This window comes from Mixophyes fleayi, chromosome 1, assembly GCF_038048845.1.
Source record: "Mixophyes fleayi isolate aMixFle1 chromosome 1, aMixFle1.hap1, whole genome shotgun sequence".
Taxonomy (NCBI): Eukaryota; Metazoa; Chordata; class Amphibia; order Anura; family Limnodynastidae; genus Mixophyes; species Mixophyes fleayi.
The window spans coordinates 286,860,952-286,883,567 of record NC_134402.1 but is presented as its reverse complement, the minus strand read 5'-3'; the positions used below and the strand labels follow the sequence as shown (position 1 = coordinate 286,883,567).

General features: G+C 36.0%; 1 protein-coding gene across 2 annotated transcripts in view; it reads right to left on the bottom strand.

The window, feature by feature from the left end:
• Positions 1 to 2,713: 2,713 nt before the first annotated feature.
• The window catches only part of RORB (RAR related orphan receptor B), a 184,876-nt gene continuing 164,973 nt past the window's right edge, over positions 2,714 to 22,616 (bottom strand). For both annotated transcript variants that reach the window (XM_075210989.1, XM_075210988.1), the window contains exons 5-10: positions 17,462 to 17,583; positions 14,488 to 14,620; positions 10,628 to 10,735; positions 9,207 to 9,317; positions 6,159 to 6,271; positions 2,714 to 3,350 (exon numbers count right to left, since the gene is read on the bottom strand). In XM_075210989.1, the coding sequence (XP_075067090.1) occupies positions 3,195 to 3,350; positions 6,159 to 6,271; positions 9,207 to 9,317; positions 10,628 to 10,735; positions 14,488 to 14,620; positions 17,462 to 17,583 (743 nt within the window). In that variant the 3' untranslated portion in view covers positions 2,714 to 3,194. The remainder of the gene's footprint in view (positions 3,351 to 6,158; positions 6,272 to 9,206; positions 9,318 to 10,627; positions 10,736 to 14,487; positions 14,621 to 17,461; positions 17,584 to 22,616) is intronic.

Genomic DNA, 22,616 nt, shown 5'->3' with positions numbered 1-22,616 from the left:
GCAGGGGTGATGGTGGGCATTTCTGGGCAAAGCAGGGGCATGGCCTGTTGGATTTGCGGCTTGGCCTATTTTGTTCTTATTTTATTTGTCTTGGAATTTTGGGAAGTATGTTGTTTAGGGTGATTGGTGGTGTAACAGAAATGTATTGCCTCATGGCCATAAAATATAGAAACTGGGAAACTTTGGCATGCATGGTGCACAGTTCATTATTTCGTTATATGGACCTGAATACATATAATAGCTAATGATCCTTCTTGAACTATTTCTGAAAATAATTGTGTAGCCTATGGTAGATAACCTCAGAATAGCTGCACATTCCCAGTAACTTGCATTTTTATTGCTCTTGTATTAATAGACAAGTAGATAAGAAACAGCATTGTGTAGCTAACATTTGTGTTATCAAAATAGTATTGAGAAATACTTAACAATTTTCCTTGTAATGTTATCTTATGATGTTGTTTTATTTGTAAATTGTCACTGTTATCCCTGTTTTATATATCTTATCAGTTTATTCAAGCAAGGTGGTAGCAATTGTCGCGTTGAGAGTAGTCAAATGAGTACTATATAATAAATTAATTAGTTAGTGTTTTAATAAGCCTGGGCATAATCAAATACTTATTTTGTTGTAGTGTTCTTTCTACATATTCTAGAAAATGCTGTTTCCATTTTTAAATGATATTTAAAAGTGTAATTATGAAGGGAAACCAAGCAAAATATATCATCAAATTGTATCTTTGTAATTAAAGTTACAATTTGTTTGGGCATAGTTACCTGCAAAACAATTTACATGTTTTATTCAAAATTCTTAGGGTGGGCAGGGGCGAACGCAGGAAAATGCGCAGCAGCTCCATTTCGGCGAGTCTGAATTCTACAGCAGCCGCGGCGCTGTCAAGCAGCATCTGCGGCAGTGCTGTATTATACTACAATACAGCACTGCCGCGGACGCTTCTTTGACAGCGCCGCGGCTGCTGTACAGTACCGTTGGTTCGCGGAGGGGAGGGGTTTCTGGAGAACCAGAAACCCCCACTGCGGGCGCCACTGGTGGGGATTGCATCTCCGTTCTGTGGTTTTGTAGGATAACTATTGTTTCTATGAACCAGCTAGGTATTCTTCTGTATAAAAATGTTTTTATTGTATTACAATAAGTGTACGTTTTATAGACTTTTTGTAACCCACTAGATCAATAGTAGGTGTTCTGTCATTTTACATTACTGTTACTTTATAAGACTAGTGGGATTAGGAACAGTTTTAGGCCACATTTAATACATATATAGCTATTTCTTTAAATTCCAGGCAAGCACCGATTACACACAAAGCAACCTAGGCAAGTGCCAAAACATGGAACCTATAGAGATAGGTCAAAAGCTACATATTGCTGTGTGGTTGATATAAACTAGCTGGCTGTATCATAGTTCTTCACTGTATGGAGTTAAGCTGGGTACACACTACACAGTTTTCATCCAATAATCGGCTAAATCAGCCGACATACGACCGCTCGTTCAAAAGTCGGGTCAGTGTGTGCAGTGACACGATGGTCGAACGTCTGCCCAAATGGACGATTGTCGCCTCATTTGATTGGTCGTACCGTTTAATATTTTCGTTCCAATCTCGTTTCTGTTGTGTATAAACTTCCACAACAGTGAGTACGAAACTATAGTCATGGCTGTAAAAAGTCGCTAAAGGGACGTCCGCTCTTCCCTTTATCGTCCTAAACAAGGCTAGTGTGTATGCAGTCCATGGACCGAGCGATCGGAACATCGATCGCATGTAAAATCGATCGGCATAAAAAGTTGGTTGAAATTTCTGTAGTGTGTACCCAGTTTAAGCAACGAAAAGAAAATTCTACTGCCAATGATATTTAAGACAAGAGAAAGTCAACTTTGAGAGCTCACAAACTGCACTATGTCTAGGACCCCACAGACTAAATAATGATTCTATAACAATTTAGATACCAGTTATTGCAGTATTTCATGATAGAATGTCAACTAAATTTGCAACATTTTGCAAATCAATAATTTTGCATTTCAAAAAATATATTTTGTATTTATTTTGTAGACTTAGCCTAAACACAGCAAACCTAACTTGTGTGACATCGAATTTATATAAACAAATGGCAAAAACATTTGCCTGATTCTTACCATCAGAACAATGATTTTGTTTTAATATTTTAAGGAAAAGCTGTATATCTGAAGTACAAAGGTACATACCATGAACAATTCAATAAAAAATAGTTTTTTTCTTTTGTTTCTCCAAAACTATAGCTTGTTATTTTTCAGTTTACAAGAATATGTATCACATTTTTATTTTATGTAAATGCTTTTTGTGGAAGAATATTTGTTTCTATATGAGAGTGTTGTGTCATTCTAAACCATTACATCACACACCTGGCATGCTTTATACTGTACATAAACCAATGTGACATTTTTACCATTTGGTAGGTATACAATAAATTGGCAATTATTGTTCAAACAATGGCTTTGTTGATTTAAACTTGATTGCCCAAACATAAATTAAATACAGAAATTCAAAGGAAAAAAACACAACATCATCAATGAAAGACAAAAGAAAACTAGAAAAGTTTTTTTTGTGTAAGTATAGGATTACACCACAGCAAAGGTGCATTTACATATATATATATATATATATATATATATATATATATATATATATGATGTTCAACTACACATGCATCTAAAACATAGAAATAAGTCGGATTTCACTTAAATTAGATTTGAAACAGTAATCCAGAAAGAAGAGTAATACTGTAGAAGTATATGCTCTTATTGATATCTACAATAAAATCTATAAATTGTTGCCTCTCAAATTATATATATAAAAAAAGTAAATACACCCAGTGTTCTATATATTAAGATAAATGCTTCGGCTACCAGATGACTTTGCAATACCTTTTATTTTCCACAGTAGCCTCTGGCAACAAGTGTTAAATGGTCAGTTCCAAAGGAAAATCAAACAGTTAATAAAGAAGAAAAGAGAGAGCCCCACTCAGAGGTGCATATTTACATTCTTCAAACTGTAGCGGTGAAAAATAATTCTATTAAGTGCAGGACATTCCTAGTGCTGCTGTAGTGATGTTTATTTTTGTTTCTTTTGTGGTTTTCTTAAGTCCTTTTGAGCACATTTCTTTTGTCTTAGTAGTGATGCATTCCATAGCTATGTGAAAAATCCCACTGTCTTCACTTGCAGCCAGTGCTTGAGTCAGGATTAAATAGCTCCTTATACAATGGAGGGAACAGTGTATTCACTATTTCTGGGTGAGATTGTTTAAATACCTGCAACTTCTCTCCATGTAAGTTGCAAAGTGCAGTTATGTTTGGTATCTTGGCTATTAACTGTGAAGAAAGAAAAATATTACTAAAATTATATACAATTCATGCAAAATTTCCAAGGATGGTTAAGCTTCTAAAAAATGGAACTAAGTTCAAAAACAAATAAAACACAAGACCATATCTGATGTTCAGCATAAGCACCAAGAGACAGGGACGGTTTCCAGTTTGACTTAAGACAACATGCTGGATAACATTGGGGCCTTTTAGTGTAGTTTACAGTAAATTAAATAGATGAAAGAAATCAATCTGCCCATCACATTTTCGGCTATATCCAATAATGACCTGAGTGATTTCTCATTTCTTGGCAATACATGTGCCGATATCGGGACAATATTGTTATTTGTGCTGTTTTTGGTGCATGTGTACCCAAAGTAATAGGCATATTTTCTATCCTAATTTAACCTTTTGTTGACTAGGGGCCACCATGAAGAAATATCTCAAAAGTGGACATAGAAACTATGTAAACACAGAAAGAGGTAATTGAGTCTATCACAGCATATAATGCATTGCTGACAACAAGGCATGTTTATTAATTGAACCAAGTCAGCCACTTGGGATAGTAGTAGTGGGCAACTTGTAAAACATTGAGTAAACTTAGCCGTTCTGATATTCAAAGAAAGGTATGTACAGCTCTCCCTCCCCTAAAACATATAAAATGTTTATTTTTCGATATAGTACAACTAATACCCCATTCATACTGCACCAAAATCCCGGGTTTTTGCCGGGGCGAGCTCAAACGACCCGGGTCTTGGTGCAGTATGAATTGTACAAGTCAAAAATCCCGGGTCTAAAAACCCTGGTCTTCAACCCGGGATTTATCGAGGGGCAATTCCCGGGTCGGACCCGGGTTGCCTGCACTATGAATGGTGCAACCCGGGTTTTTCAACCCGGGTTCCACAGAAAACAAGCTGATTGGCTGTCTGCCTGTCTCTGGAGGATTTGGAATTAGGCATTTCTCATTCATTTTATGCTTGCCAAAAAGAGGTCATTAATTTTCCATCTAGAAGTCTAGTCTTTTGGGGTAATCATTGAAATATGCAATGCCTAGCTTTAAAAGCTCCTACAACCTTCCCTTAAATGTATGTTTCCCAGTCTCTTTATGCCTTTCAAAAAGCCCTCCTAGACTAGTACGACTAAGTATATAAGCCAATTGGAGCTATCCTTTATTCATTATTGTATTATTGTATTATTATATTGTGTATCACCATTTTTCAGCCAATGAAAACTGCTCTGGTGATGACTCCCACAAATTGCCAGGGCACAGACTTGTGCAGTATGAATGGGGTCAACCCGGGAAATTCCCGGGTCCGAGGTGCAGTATGAATGGTGTTTCTGAGCTGGGACGCTCCGAGCCCCGGCGAAAACCCGGCTTGAAAAACCCGGGATATTGCCGGGGCGGCAGTATGAAAGCGGTATTAAATAACAAGGTAGAAGTAATAAACATGTGATGTAACCAACACATAACAATCTGACATTTGCATTTATTTGTCTAATTTTTTACAAGACTCACCCTAGGAAAATAATACCCTATTGTTTGTGATTTATATTCGCACATTTATTAAGGTGGACTTCATGCATTTGTACAATTCTGGATCTTTAGGAAATACACTTTGCATACAATTATTGTTTAATTATTTGTATTAGTTTTTATTAATAGGAAATGATATCCTAATTCTTGAATCATGTCTTGATGGCAATAAATAACAAACTTCCATTGTTGAAAAGAAATCATATATATGGGGAAAACCATATATAGTATTTAAACTAAGTTGAAAAAAAGAAACATATTTTCTTTCTGTAGTTGCTAAACTTATATGTTTTATCGTGAAGATGTATGTGAATAAATGAATGTATTAACCCTATATATATATATATATATATATATATATATATAAAAATCAATCCTGCCCCTTTACCACCAGCTTCCATACAACACGTATTTTTGTATATGTACAGAAAAGGATGGGTTTGCCTCCAAGTTGGAGATGTAATCATTTTATTATGATTACCTTGAGTTTTTTAAGATAAAAGGTTAACGCTAGTATCACTAGGGTCAAATGGCAAACTAATACAAAGAAGACGAAAAAGGCAGCTTACCAACGAACAGTTATTTTAGATATTTTGTCCCTTTGCGCATTTATTGTAATGCATGGTGTAATATTTGAATATTAAACTAATAACACATACAGGGTATACTCTCAGTGACAGTGTGTCCTTATATTTGAATATAGGAATAATAAAATAATGTTAAAAGTATCTAAAAATAAATCTGGAATCATTATACTTTTCCACAACTCTTGCTTTTCAAGTAGATAACGTTGCTGACTGTTTTATCTATATACTACAGCGCTGCTAGTAAGAAAGAACAAGTAGGATGGAGATGTCCCCTCATTTTTTTCAAGCCCTCCAAAAATAATGATCTTAAAAATCTGTTATAATTGTTTCTGCGTTCAAAGGAAAACAATATATGCAAATATTCAACTTCTATGCACACTAATGGTAATTATTTTGTGGAGCTATAACTATGTTGCAACAAGGTGACATCAATCTTTTTTAAACTAAATAATACATGTTGAAATCTCCAGTTCACACCATGCGTAAATATCCACCAGAAAGTAGCAGCTCATGCACAGTTTTAATACATATCATCTGTAGTGCTCCATTGTTAACAAATTCAGGAAAATTGCCTTTGAAAATTGTTATGTGCAATCACATACACAGTTTCTCAGACACATGTCATCTGTTATTGGAGTTCCTTGTGTCTCAACTACAGATCTACATGTAAATGCACTTTTTCAGACCAGCACATACCTTTGCCAATGTCTCATCATCTAAGTGGTTCTTCTGAATCACATGCTGAAGTGCAAAATAAATTTTCTCTTGAAGCTTCTGGACTTTCCTTGGTTCTATCAGCCATGGTCGTTCTAATGTGATATAATCGAAATGAAACAAGCAAAAACAAATCATTGACTTAATAGTAAAGACACTTATAAGCATCAAAGAATTAAAATATACATAACAAGGTATGTCTTATAAGCTTCAATTCAGAACACGTTTAACCTTACAGTAGTAATCTCACATAGACTTTTTTTTATTTTAAATTGCAATTTAAGTACGTGCATCTGATAGTCCTTGGATATAAAATATAGTTAACATACACTTAGCGCGCACCTTTTCACATCTCACAGGAGATAGGGACTCCTATACTCCCTTCACTGGATAGCTGAACCTTATCTCTCTCCTCAATTGGAGTCCCTATATAGGAAAGGTGCGTGCTAAGTGTATGTTAACTATATTTTATGTCTGTATTTTATTTGTGGAGAACAGTGGATACTCCTCTACATACATCAGGCTGCACACTGAGTGGAGCGCCACATCAGATCAATTACTTTTTATTGTGATAGTCGTTGGATGGCAAATCATAATGGCTGCACAAGGGTTACGGCTCTCAGCATGTCATGTGGTTGCAGAAGGGGGGAGAAGAGGGGGTAGGATGTTACAGTTAAAACATTGCTCAGAGGGACCTGCCAATGCTTCTCTGCAAACAATATCATGTGCCACGTGACTGTTGTTACCATGGTAGTCATATTACAATAAGGAAAAACTAAAGATCAGTTATTAGTAGCAGTCTGAAGAAACAAACCACAAGATTAGTGGTGCTACATTAAGGTTATGTATGATTTGGCTGCCATTAGCAGATCTTTAGGACTTTGGCAAGGGGACATTAGTTGTATTACCGGAGGCCTGTTATCTAGTGGTCTCAATGACACAATAATCATTTCTATCCATGACAAACAAAGCTGTAGCACAGGACAATAGGGAAGAGAGGAAGAAACCATCTACATCCACTGTCTAAACTAACACATAAAGATAACCTTTCCATTGTTGTTACAATGCACAAGAGTTTTGTTGAAAAGTTTGGACATGTTTGATATAGTATTAGGATTAATTAAAACAAATGTAATAGGCAAAACAAACACACACAGAAAATAATGGATTAGTATTTTGCCTTTACTTAGATTGCAAATACTGGTCTCAGAACATTTTTCAGTCAAGCTAAATGAAAATGCTCCATGACAGTCTGTGGTTAAACAATTTAATCATAAGAATATCCCCAGAAGGATTATCTTTCACTCCCTGTCTCTCATGCTTTTTAGTTAGCAACAAGAAAAGAGGATTTGATGTAAGAGGACTGGAGAGTTAGAACAAATGTATTGACAAAAAGGGGATGTGTTGCTCTGCAGAGAGAGCAACTTCTATTGTTATAAGTCGCTTGGATGAATTTAGGATACTTTGCTAGACAACCAGATACAAGAAAAGGAAACAGTGGTTATTCTATATGAACCAGACAATTAACAACACTTTGTAAATGAACATCCAAGCTTGTTGGAAGGCCAATGACAGAAATTAAATATCTATACTGTGTTTGAGTGATCTGAAAGTGATAGCGTTAAAAATGTAACCTCTTATGAAAATATGTGGAATAGAATTGCACTGAAGAAAAGATTAAATTGCAGGGTGCAGTTTTCATTACATTGGTCTTTTTACTCTTTCATGTCCAGATTACTTTGTCTACAGTGAACAAGATGCTTACTGTTAAACAAGCAAGTTATACTTCCTTAGATAGAAGAGTGGTTAGTCATAAACATCGCTTCTCAAATATTTTTTTTAAAAAATTCTTCTTAGGGGCATATTCAATTGTTGGCGAAAACGCCAAATATCTCGCGACGCACGCACTATTACAATTATTACGGTAATAGTGCGCGTAAATACCATTATTACAGTAGTTTTTTCGCTGGATTTCAGCTTGCAGCTCCCTGAGCCGCGGGCTGAAATCCAGCTTACTATTACCGTAAATAACGGTAATAGCTTTAACCCCGCGGGATATTCAAACAATTGAATATGCCCCTTAAAGTCACTGAGTTATTTCTATGGTTTTGTAAGTTACACATTATAAGAACTGAAATGTTCCAATGTAGGTAATTTATTATTATCAAATAAATCATTTTAGTGAAATAATATGTAGATGAAAAAAAAAAGAATAAAATTCACTAGATTTTTTTTAGTATTTTTGAAGGAAACAAAAAATAATTTTGTAAGTATGATGCTGTTTTGGCTTCGTGCAATTTTTCAGAATAAGACTTAAAACTGATGTTCAGGTTGGCAACACTTTTGAAAATTTTTCATGAGTTCAAACATAGGACAAAATCATTAACATATTTCTTAAAACACAGTTAAAAGCCTAAAGTGACTTTTGTGAATTTCACTCATAGTGACAGGTGTCACTGTTTTTATGACCGCCAACAAACCATTGATACTGCAGCTAAGTCATAAGATTTAAATGTATGAATAATAAACCAACTACTGGTACATATTTTCCATCAATTTCATACACATTTATATGTATCAAGCAATACATAAATAATTAGTAGCGACTGAATTATGCCATCAACTTATCCATAACGTTAATATCTAGTGATAAGTCTTTACAAACATTTCATACATTTCACTGCTTTTCTAAATCCCCTGTATGTTCTAATGAGAATATAACCCTTAAGGGTCTGTAATGTGAATCTGAAATTCAGTGCAATCCTGTAAAATAATTTTTTCCTATTGAGCTCAGTTTTTAACACTATAATTTTCATATTGCTCAGCTTACAGAGAACATTGGTCCCTTGTGACTCCTTTGTGAGTGGTAGAAGCAAAACCAAAATGTTTCCACTGGGCAACTTAGCCCTTTGTTAGTATTACTTCACCAGTCAGCTATTGTCTATTGTTCTAGACACTGTCATAAAGAAAATAGGGGTTTAAAACCAGATGTAAACAGGACATATTTGTACTTAATATTATAATTAGTACCTGGTGATATCAGTACGGCTGCAGAAAACAAGGCAATTTCCTCCTCAGTCAGCTGAAGGGAGCATAAACTCTTTGCGAAGTCAAATGCTTCATTCACTAAATCATCAGAACCTGCGGGCCAAGGAAAACAGTCAGAACTAGACGCTAATCACTGTTCAATTCTACTTGGAACACAGCTTGCCGTCCTGTCAGGGAAACAGGTGCTAGTGGAAAATAGTATTTTGGTTAGTTAAAATCTCCGATTTTCAATCAACATCATGTGGAGAGAGAGAAAAAAAGACTAGATCTAATTATCTTTTAAAATAGATGTATTTTTTATGTCTATATTATACTGTTTTACCAGCGGTTATATTTTCTCATGAAAGTGCAGCACAATTTAGCACTGCTTTTATTTCAGTGTAATTGACTGAATAATTGAAATGATAATTAGTATGATAATAATGTAGATAGGACCTGCAAAAGCTTTTCACACTCAGCTAGTAAGGGCCAAAAGTGCATCGGCAGAATACCATTGTTGATCATGAATGAAGCCCTGAGGATAACCGTTTACAGAAAAAAAAGCAACATGTGATATCACTGTACTGTGAAATGTTATCATTAGTGTCACTGTACTCTGAATTCAAATGTTGTTTTTTTTGAGAGTAATCTATTTCAGAATAATTGATCTTAAATTAAGAGTGAATAGAAATATGAAAACTAACATAGAGGTATTTGCCCTAAATACATTGGGGCCTAGTTAGTAATCATTGTGGATAAAATAGCTCCGATATCTAATAATGCTGAAGCATGAATCAGTGCATTTTTGAAAAGGTACCATTATAATTTCATTAGGGAGTTTGTCATTAGAATATACAACATTCACTAATAAATACAGTAGATATCAACACTCACCAGTTCTACAGATATTATATTCACATTTAAACATAGGTCACTATAAATTACAAGATTTTAGATTATAGTTTGTTGAGTGTTTTATACAAATCCATGCATGCTTTGAATAGACTTATAATTTACTGTTACATATCTTCTTATAATACGCAAATGTTAATTTAGGAAAAAAGAAACAAGAATGAGCCCATATTAATTTTACATACACTGGTAAATAAAGGAAACTTGTAGGTAAACACACACACACACACACACACACACACACACACACACACACACACTTTCTATATATATATATATATATATATATATATATATATATATATTTATATATATACATATATATATATATATATATATATATATATATATATATATATATATATATATATATATATATATATATATATATATATAAAATCTGTACCTATGCCTAAAATAAAAAAAGCAATGCTTTAGGTTGCATTTTGTATATCTGTCAGTAGCTTTTTTTCTAAAGACATGTTTAATTAGTATAGTAACATAACAAATACCTAGTGATTTGAACATTTGCATTCCTCCATATTTTCCTTCAAAAAGAACAGTGTTGTTTAATGGATTGAAGGCACGGCACATTCTCACTAAAACAACTTCCAAGCAGCCTGTCAAAAAAAAGAAATACAACATGTAACAAAAAATGTGGCACAGTAATGGGTGTCACAATGGATGCTCCAATCCTCTCTGCATAATGTATATTAAATATGTAGTAGGTGAAAAGATTGTGTGGTTGTTACATATTAACATTTCACTAGCCAATCATGTGTGCGCAAATCAAAATCTTTTTAAGCAAGATGCTTTAAGCTAATTGATCGTATATTCTTAATACACTGTAATTTCACTCTTCATTCAAAATAATAAATATGCTATGTAGAGAACATAAGAGTACAATAATGCATTTGAATTACTTACCTAAGTACATAAAGACCATAAGAGAATACACATTTACAGGTATACACACAGACATATATATATATATATATATATATATATATATATATATATATATATATTGATAATAATAATTTGGATTTACTGCTTCATGTACTAATGTGGTGTAAATTTGAGCATATCATTAAATTATGTCTCGCCTTGTGCAGTGCTTATATTGTAATTGCAGCACTGTTTCCATAAACCTATTCAATTTAAAAAGTGTGTTCCACCCTACTTTCATTAATAACCCTCCCATAAACCTGTTTGTCATCCAGCAATAATGATGAACCAGCAATTCCAGTGATGTGCTGGGCACAGACACTGTACATCATTCAACTTCACTTTTAAAGAAGCTGGGAGACAAAGCGATTGGTGCACATTGATTTCACCAAACAGGAGAGATTTATATATATATATATATATATAAAATTAGATGTACATGCGCTTACTGTGCTTTACGTATAGAAATTATATATAATTGTTCACTGGCAAGAAAACTCTTATAATTCATTGATATGTATTCAAATTTATACTATTCTGAACAAAATGAGTAATATGGAATTAGTCAAATTTTATTTTGAAAAATCATGCTACGTCCATGTACAGATGCAATAATTATGCATATGAATTGCAGCCAAGTGCTGTGCTGTTAGCAATATTACTGTCATATGCATAAGAGCACGTTTATTATTATGACATGCTGTTTAAGGTTCTCTGGAGATGAGTAGATAACCTTTTTTCAAAGAACCATTTAAGTTGTTCTATCCCCTTTATAGTTCTATAGTTAATGTCAACACATTAGCACTAAACTTTAGCTATTCATTCCCATATTTTATATACCTTTATATTAGAACTAATTTATTATTATTACTATTATTATTAATAATAATAATAATAATAATAATAATTGTAAAAATGTATAATTATATTTGCCTTTAAGATTCTGTCAGTCTCATTTTACTCTCGCTTTCAACTCTCTACCTCTTTTGGAGGATGTGTCCATCTACATGTGCTTAATAAGATAGAGGACTAATTTACTCGTTCTTATGCCAACTACAGAGAGATGTCACTGTTTGCAACCATAAAAGCATAACAAGTGGTATAGTACCTGGGGGGCAGCTGACCAGTAAGATAATTAGTAATAGAGTAAATAATGCAACAAACAACAGTTATGACGTTTCAAAAGGGCCTTATTTTAAACAATGTTCATGACATATAGGGGTGTCCTTTTGTAACATACTAAAATAGATAACTTTTCCTTTATCATATCACATATCTCTCCAGGAGTGACCGATCATTTGGTTCATTTGTTTCACTGTTGGTCTATGTAGTCGGTTTATCTGACCTTTTATATGATCAGCTGTATTTCACTGGCCAGTGTTTCATATTTTATGATTTATTTTAATAAATTGTTTCAATAAATTGTTTGCATACATTTTTACCACACGGACTGGTTATGTATTGATTGTGTATATCAGTTATCAGCGCTGTTGTTTGTTGTGTTGAACTTTTCATTTTAGCTCCATTAGCTTAAAACAGACAAAAATCATGACAAAAATAAACTTTTCTATAATTTTCCCATGACTACTTTTAATCTTGAGGGTTGCTCTTATTAGCGTGACCCTCAAGAATTAACCTTAAATGTATTCCTCTAATTCTTCCAAGGAAAATAAAGGGGAGGCACATGTTTGATTTTGTTTTTCACTTATTTCACCAATTAGACTCAATTAGAGTCTGAATCCTAAAGTAATGCCTTGTATTAAATAGCTGATTCATCAAACCAGTGCAATATACCAGGCTTGGCTACCAGGAAAAGTCCCTGGTGATGTCACATGAGATTTCCTATAGCCATGAAGATGCACTCATTGTATAAACAGCCATATCAAGATGATGCTTAACTATGTAATTCGGTGGCAATGCACCAACAGCTATGGCGTCTAAAATTTATTTTTACGTTCATGGATATATGTTCATGGATATATAAGTGTGTGGTGACCTGTAAGAGATAGTAGGTGTATTTTTACTGTTCATGTAAGACTATCTTTTCATAAATAACTCTAATTGGGTAGTTATGTCACTATAGCAACAATCCTCCACCTACTTTTTTGTAAATGTTCACTCCATCAACACCTTAATGGTATTATTATATTAAAAAAATTAACTTAAAGAACAATACAGTGTATAGAATTTATTGACAATTTAACAATTATGTAATAACCCTCACATTATATTTTTAGTTGAAAAGAAAATAGTTTTCTTGATTTTAGCTTATATCCTGTATCTATAACTATTTTAATAAATGGGTGGAATTGCCCTAGGTCCACCAGGGCAGGAAACCCAACATTAAACTTCCTAGCAATGAAGTCTGGATCACAGAGCTTTTCTCTCAGCCCCTGATGTCCTCAGAAGTTCCCTTGTTTCAAAAGGGATGGCCTGTCATTCATGCATACTAGCCCAGTGGATCTCAAACTTTCTCAGGTCGAGGCACTCTTAGGGACTCTGTAATGTTTTCAAACCCCTGTAAGCCAAAATAATTACCAAGTAGTCCCCCGTCTTGCTTACCACTGGTCCTGGCTGTGGCACCCCTGGGAGCCGTGGCACACAGTTTTTGAACCACTGTCCCTAAGGAAACGCTGACACTTACATTGCTCTGACATTCGCCTAAATCAGGATTTCCCAAACCCAGTCCTCAGGGCTCCCTAACAGTGCAGGTTTTCTGGATCACATGTCACATAATTAGGACCACCTGTGGATCTGTTACAATGTATCAGTCAGTAATGAATACACCTGTGCTCCAGCAAGGAGATATGGAAAACCTGCACTGTTAGGGAGCCCTGAGGACTGGGTTTGGGAAACCCTGGCCTAAATCATAAATTTGAACCCACATCAAGTTTTAATCCTAGATTGAGACCAAGACCCAATTCAAAGCATAAAATTTGTTCAATCTCTATTTATTCTAAATCCTTAAAGAATTTCTATCAATGGAAACATTTTACTCTAAGAAGACTTGCTACATCTTGTTTTTGTGATACAATAGCAAGTTTCCCCTTATGCTTTGTAAAAGAGGATTGGAGGCCTACTGATCTTTGTCCTGTGCCCACTAATGTCTTAAAGTGGGCCTTTCTCTACCAACTGACAAATGAGATTTACAGCTTGTTAATTTTGAAGTATGACAGTCCAGTGAAAGCATAATGAAAGCATAATAACCCAAATCTGAATCATATTACCCACATATTAGTATAACAACCCAACTACCAGCTTAAAAGCTGACTGTGCCATAAAAAGCCCCATGTCAGCATAACAGCACAACGTCCATTAAAAGACCAGTTCTTCTCAGATGCAGATTACATGTGCTAGTTGAAAGCACAAAGTGCATGAAGTAGGTTCAATTTTAGCTGTATCATCAAAATTATCATCTACTTACCTGACTTAAGTAACAATATTTGATCGTTCTGGCATAGTTCCATAAAGCCTGTTATTCTCTTTGCAAACTCCACCACATACTGTATTGCATGGGTAATCTGAATGGCACACTGCTGCCACAAAGCTTCTCTTGCCTGCAAGAAAGACGGATAAGAAAAACATCTCAGTTTGTGGGAAATTCAAATGAACAACTTTCTGTCAGAAATGCAAAGGGATGGACTGTATAGGCATAAGGGAAAGTAGACTGCTCAGCCTAAATACTTTTAAAATGTGTAAATTTGAATTGATACATATCAGCTTAAATCTCGAGGTCACAGTTATACTGTAATATTTATCAGTTCAAGACTAACACAGCAATTGTGAGAACATGCACACTTATGCCAATCTTACTCCACAAGGACATCAGTTACAACAATAAAGTTGTTGAATTCATATATACACCTCAAATGAGTGTCCGCTTTCCTAGGATTTCCACTGGAATCATTAAAATGAAATGCTTCTTTTCTGACATATGATATACTTGGCATAGCAATATTAGGGAAACTAGTTTAATAGCTAGTTATCTCCCTTTTTAATTTATTATCTCCTGTTTTGTTTTCTATCTCTTCCCTCTAGACACAAAGTAACCCCTTACCTACAGAGAGGTACAATTTATCCACATTGATAGATATGTGAATTTATCAGCCTAGGAAATATAATAATAATAATCATAATAATAATAATACACAGAAATTAAAGAAAATATGTGAAATAATTAACTTAAAAAGTGTATAAATAAAGTTCCTAGTACTTTATAAGCTTTCTAGGTATCTGCAAAGTGATGAATGAAAGATAATGTGTAAAAGTTATTACTCTACATGATGTACATGACTTAATACACGCAACATCTGAAAACACCTATCCCAACTAATTTTTTGTACGAGTTACTACAGTGTTCTTTCAAATAAATAAGTTTGATGATATATTTCATAATTTTTTCCCTAACTTAGTAAATATAGAGTGTCATTAGTATTGTAAGGATTTTCTGGTACATGGACAGAAATCTTGCTAGCTGCATATCTAAAGTAGGGGCGCTTAAAATTTGGGTTCTCACCATAAAAAATTGGTCTGTGTTACTTCAGAAATAAGGCGAATTTGAGAGAGCAGTGTACAAAAAGTACTGAATGCACCTGCTGTTAGCATGTGCATTGCTTTTTTTTTTTTTTTTTTTAAACAAGTGTTTATTAACGGTCAAAAGAAAAAAGAATTAACAGTGCAAAGGATACATGTTATATCAAACAAAATATATTCAGTACATTCGATAGCATGTGCATTGCTTTTTAAAATGCAAAATAATGTATAAAACATAATGTGGTAAAGGCCAAAAGAGGGCACTGCTCCACTACAATACATAGTACACAGTAAAGCTCATCACCTGATAATAGTGGATATTGCAACAATACGATATATTGCATAGGGTGATAGAGTAGCATGTTAATAGCAGGGATAGCAGCGAGCCACACGCTCTATTGACCTTTTGCAGAATACATCATGTTTCACACATGATTTAGCTTTTAAGAAAGTAACTCCAAGGTCAAATAAAAGTGCTTGATGATGCTGTTATTTACACATAATTTTTTCACCTTGCAAAATATATGGCAGGGATGGCCCTATATATACCCAGTATAAACATGTGCGTACATACCATACACATATATATTGAAAATATACCATAATTGACAATATCTTGCTATGCAAAAAAAAAAATGCAACACATTGCCAAATTGTTCAGAATAATCATCAAATCAGCACAGCTCTGCACTGCACTGCTCTTACCCCGCTTCTGTGTCCAGCGGAGGAGGCTACTGATAGTCTCCTCAGAGTAGTTCACGCTGCTTCTGTATCCACAAACCCTCAGACCTATTAACGTGCCCTCTGACCTCTTTATATGCCCATCGGATCTTCCCATATGCCATCACACCCCCTCATATGCCCCTTACATGCACATCAGCCTCTCCACATGCCATCAGATCTACCCAAATTCCCCATACATATCAACAGAAGTCCCAATGAGCTCCATACATGCCAATCAAACCTCTTCACATGTCAACAGATATCCACACATTCCATCAGATCTTCCCAAATGCTATTACATCTCCTTACATGACCATTAGCCTCTTCACATTCCCTCAAATCTCACATGTCCCTTATTACCCTACAGAGCATACTACACGCTCTACTCCTCCTTCCCTGATTGGATTGTCTGTGACACTGTGACCTCACAGGATTGTGCAGAGGAGGTCACAAGATGTGGCTGCTCTCAGGCAGTCAAATAGCTGAATGTTTCCAATCTGCCCCTGCCTGGAACACTATACTTCGTTAATGCTCCTGGTCAGGAGCCACATTTCAAAGCTCAAAGAGCCGCAAGTGGATCTACAGCCATGGGTTGGCCACAACTGATATATTTGACTGTATAAAAAAAGTGAATTGGCATTTGAAGTACTTATTAAAAAGTGAAATGATGAGTAAAAGATGATGAGGTGAATTTATTATTCCACGTGTTTATGACTTCAACACCCGCAAACGTAACTGATTGTTAGCATGATTGCAATTATGTCAACTATATTTGGATTAAACCGCAGTTTCTTTAATTGTAAAATGTTGCAAGCAATTCCTGACCTATCTTATTGCATTGTTTAAAAAGTGATTTTTTTTCTGAAAGCCTAGGGGCCTTGTTTTTTAAAAAAATTGCATTCGTTTTACACGTTTAGTAAATAACACCATGAGCTAGATTTAATAAGCTGCGAGTTTGAAAAAGTGGGGATGTTGCCTATAGCAACCAATCAGATTCTAGCTTTCATTTATTTAGTACATTCTACAAAATGACAGCTAAAATCTGATTGGTTGCTATAGGCAACATCTCCACTTTTTCAAACCCGCAGCTTAGTAAATCTAGCCCCATGTCTCTTACAGAATACATACAGCATCTACTGTACCTTGTTCTGGTATACTTTGATCTCTTCGTAAGTATGGGTCTGCCATGCTAACTGATGTAATTCATCCACTGTGTATTGACACGTCTCCAAATGGGACTTTATGATATTTTGTGCAACTCGATCTGTTCCAAAGATATAAATAGACAAATTAATAAGCAAATATCTGTAAATATATGTAGAACATTTTTTGGATATTTATTTTAGTTAGAGGAAACATTAGTAGAAAAGGAAAAAATTGTATATGTTCATTAAATGTGTAGAACATCCATATTTTTTGCCTGTCCATTTATATACACAGTAGTGTAACGATCTGGTTAGATTGCTGTATACAGGTGAGTGTAAACCTAATGTAAATGAATCACTGCATGTAGAAGAGAAGTGATTAAGTAGAGATGCACGGCTCCTTTTATTACACCCTTTCCTCTTTACTGCCTTAATATAGCAGACCTGATTAGATGTCTTCCGAATGTAATAACAAATACATAAAAGATCACCAGGTGATGTGTGCGTAGAATTATGATACATGTTGAATAATGATACACAAATGTAAATGTGCAGATTCCTTGGAGACAAACGATCATACAGTACATGCACTATGTTCATGGTTTTGCTTCTCTCAATGAATACTAAAAAAACATTTAGTCATGGAGAAATTGAAAGCTAAACTTTGCTACCTTAGCTTGGGTGGTAATCCAATTCCACCCTCCTTTGCGGCGGGCTCTGATTAAAACCAGTGTCACATTAGACTCCGTGCCCTGGAAATAGCTAGCGCAAACTTGGTCTGGTTTTGGATCATATCCTCTCTGCATCCTGATAGGGAGTTGCCATTTTCTAACCAGTACAGTGAATGGCTGGGTGTAATGTAAATGCCTTGTAATGTAGTAATATTTTTTTATTCCATCTTGCTTGGGTCTCACTTCATATCGGTCCCCCCTTGCCTCAAACAAGTGATCAAGGAGGGATTGCTCACATTATTCAGTGTAAATTAAAATTAGAAGTTAACTTTACTATGTCAAATATATTTAAAGATATCAAATGCATGTTGTTTGTAGATTTATGTTAATTTGATACTTTTGTATTTATAAATACTACAATAAGATCATTCTCCACACCATCCTAATCCTGCAAATTCTTTCCTTTCTCTATGCCTATTGCAGTACACAGTGACATAAAACAGGAGATTGAGTTCTTCTGTCTATTCAAGCTCAGTGAATGAGTCATTTTTTTTTATATCTTTCTGATAGAAACATATACCTATAGAATAATACAAAGTCTGTGTACTATGTTTCTTACTAGCAATACTTTGGAGTTCATAAAGTACACCTGATGCTCAATGCAAAACGCCTTGTACCTCTGAACCTCAATGGCACCATTTGAAGCATCATGATAATCATTACCACTGAATGGTTCACCCAGCAAACTGTAGAGTGCTCTCCCATACTCTGCTCTTGTGAAACATCTCTGCAAACTAGAAGTGCACCTCGATGTGCAGAGAGGAGAGATTTTTTTATAGGCACACTGTGCAAGCGTATAAACATCAAAATCCTACCACATACATCCTTTGTGCAAAATGGGTCCCATTAAAAAGTATAGGATGAGGCCCAATGTCCAAAAGCCATGTGCTGGTGCAAAATTGAAGTCTCACTTGGAAATGGCTATGTGCCCCTCTGAACAGCAAGAAACATCCCTGAAAATGTTACATTTCCAATCCTTTATCTCAGTGCAATAATCCTGCTCCACAAAATGAAATCTCTGTATTTCCCGTGCTGCAAAATAAAAAAAAAAAGCTAATCGATATGCTGACTCTTTGGGGAGAGTCAATTCAACGCGATGTGTCTCTGGTGTGCAGAAAAATGAGCGGAGATTAATATCGTAATGGCCGACAATGTGCAGAGCCGAACATCACAGTGATGTCCGTGCGCCAATTCGCCAGCAATTGAATCCCCACTTTTATTCTCCCTCCTATAACTCCTTCCTTCTGCCTGTGCAAACTGCTGCTCCTCTGCAGACATGGCCCCTATGTGCCTGGTTGAAATCCTTGAGCACTCGTAACAAATCAAGGCACACGGTGGGTCCAAAGCTGCTTTTTGTGCTGCAGAGCGAATGATTTGCACTTCATAAATGACCTCCTTTGTATAATTTAGTTATTTCAGAGCAAAAAGCCATGCTATTGAATGTGAGACAATCACATGACATATAACACTATGGCCCCTTTGGCAATGAATGCTGCTAAGTCGCTCCTGGTTGATGCCGTTAAATGATGCAAATGTTACAATCCCTTTAATACACATTGTACAGGGGGAAAATACAATAAAATAGCTTACTGTTCATATAGGAATGGAGGATGTGCTTCTAATTTCCTGGTTGCATTCCCATCTCCCCCATGTTAACACCAATATACAGATACAGCAGTGTTTGCTTGTTGAAAAATAAAGTAATCTGGGCTGGAGCAATGATAATGATGACTATCAGTGGCACTATCTCGCAGCTTCTGATTGCATATTGACCTCTCCAGCTGTACTTAAATCATTAGTATAGTGGCTATATTATATCAATTTGCAGACATTTATTTGCATTATTTAATTACTACATTTCCATTTGGACTACTGTGTAAGTGTTTGCATTTAATTACATTTTATAATGTAGGGTGCATGATGGTAGGAGAGGTCGGGCAGCAAGGGGATCGAGGATCCCGTAAACTGTCAGATGTAGTGACAGAAGAGTAGGAAACAACAGGGTAAGACAGCTGGTTTCTCTTGCTGATAGACAGCAGACAGTCATTTCACCACCAACGGTTTTAATGGCTGTTCCCACCCGTGATAGCTCTGCCCCCTCCAGCACAGCATTTTAAGTGAAGAGGATTTTAAGATTGAAATTAATATTAACAATCCGGCAGTTAATACAGCAGCTAATGTAGTTTCACAGTTACAAGGGCAAACAAGTGTGGTGGCAGTGACACATTCAATGTTGATGCCTTCAGTAGTTATCTCATTGCAGGTAACTGGTACTCAGAGACAGGATATGAGTTTGGAATCAGGTTTAATTACCCCTGTGCAGCAGAGTAATATTTATACAGCACAAAATTCTCTTCATGTTTTGTTGCGAAATGTAAACAGGGATAACGGTTAGTTAGCTGGGGTACAACGACATTTTTCTTAGTCATCTTCATCATTCAATTGGCATTGTACAAACTGCTCAGATATCTATGCAAACATCTGATAGGTTTATGGGTGTTTCTGCTCTTCAGATTACTGATAGTTCACAATATGCTACCCAGAATGTTATTTCTTCGGCAGGGCCTTATGTTCAGCCATTTATGGTTGCCTCATCACCAACAATGCAACAGCTCCAAGGTTTACATAACGTGCATAACCCAGGCGGGCAAGCTTGGTTTCCTCAGCCAGCATCAATATCTTCTTCTCTACAATACCACCATCATCCTCCAATTTTTTCACATGGCATACCTACACAACAAGGTCCTTATGTTAATACACAGCTTGCTCCTCCCTGGAGAACTTAGTTTCAGCCTCAGTTCAACAGGCTAACAGCACACACAGTGCAGGATCAAGGGTTTATTCCTTTAAGATGCTGGCAACAACAATCAGCTTCAAGTACAGGGTCACTGCATTTTAGGACGTTACCGCCTTCCACGCTGGGTTATGTGCCTCCCACAGTGTTTAGGCCAGTGCCCTCAGCCTCTCTTGGCTCAGAAAGGCAGATTAATCAATCCAATGTCTCTTATTCATCGAGTCAAAAAAGATCACATCATAGTAGGGGGATGACAGAGGCTATTTGCAGTAGGGATGTGTTCTCTACGCCACACACTAGGCCAGATAGTAGCCTTTCGTTTGCTGCAGTATCACAGGAGGATGTATCAGCAGTGTTGGGAGAATCGGTTGGACATCGTAAGGAGAGGAATCAAAGCATGGAGACTGAAATTGCTCCGGGAAGGTCCATAGGTATTCCAGGTGAAATATTGTCTGGTGAGTATGTGAGACCAGACTTTGAGGGCGACACATCAAGTCACTCTGATATTATTAGCACAGGAGAGCAATAATCAGAGTCAAGTGAGAGTCAAAGGAAAATATTGCGCCTGCTTAAATCTCACATGAAATCACAAAAAAAGCATAGAAATAAGAGATCAGGACAGGTATTACAAGTGGCTCAAAGAAGTGAGGACATGGTTAAGGTTTCAAACACGGCTATGTTGAGAGATATTAGACCAAGCGTACAGAGGAAGATAGAGCGAGGATTGTTTGTAGACATGTTTACAGTAACTGAGGCAGGTAAGAAGAAATTAGCCATAGCTAAAGCAAAAGATGGTAGTGGTGAGGAGAGTTTTAGATCATACAATAATTGGTTAGCAGGCTTCATAGTTTTTGCAACAGCATATTTGGAAAGTAGGCCGGCAACGCATCAGTCGATTTTGAAATACATGCATATGATACATGGAATATATGTGTCTGGCGGTAATTGGATCTGGGAGTTATACAATGAGGAGTTTCGTAAGAAAGTTTCTGGGTTAGAAAGTATAACCTTTAGGTATAAAGATGTAGAAATTTGGGTTGCAGTGCAACAGTCTCTCATGGCTGGTCAGACAACGAGCCAACATAGGAGGCAATGCTTTCCAGGTAGATCAGTCCAGTTCTTTCAGGTTGGGAACCGATGTTTTGCATACAATAATTTGCACTGCCTTAAGGGAACCCAGTGTAAATTCAGACATCTTTGCTTGCGATGCGGTGGTAGACACACAGCTAAGGAGTGTAATCGCTTGTCAGGAGCTCAGGCACCCAATAGGGCCCCCCAGCCACCTCCTGCTAATTAGGGCCCCTACTCCTGTATCTGTAGATTCCCTGGGGAGGTGGCTTAGGCTTTATCCTAATAGAGAGATTGGCAATTTTCTTTGGAATGGTTTTACTAAAGGTTACAAGTTACTGATTGTTGGGGATCTGAGAGTTGTTGCTAATAGAAATCTCAAATCAGCGTATCAACATCCAGACATTCTAGCAGACAAAATTGTTAGAGAAGTACCATTGGGGTGTATTTGCAGGCCTTTCACTTTCCTTCCCTGCCCGCATTTGGTAATTTCACCGGTAGGTGTAGTGCCTAAGAAAGCCGCAGGCAAGTTTCGGTTTATTCATCACCTATCTTTCCC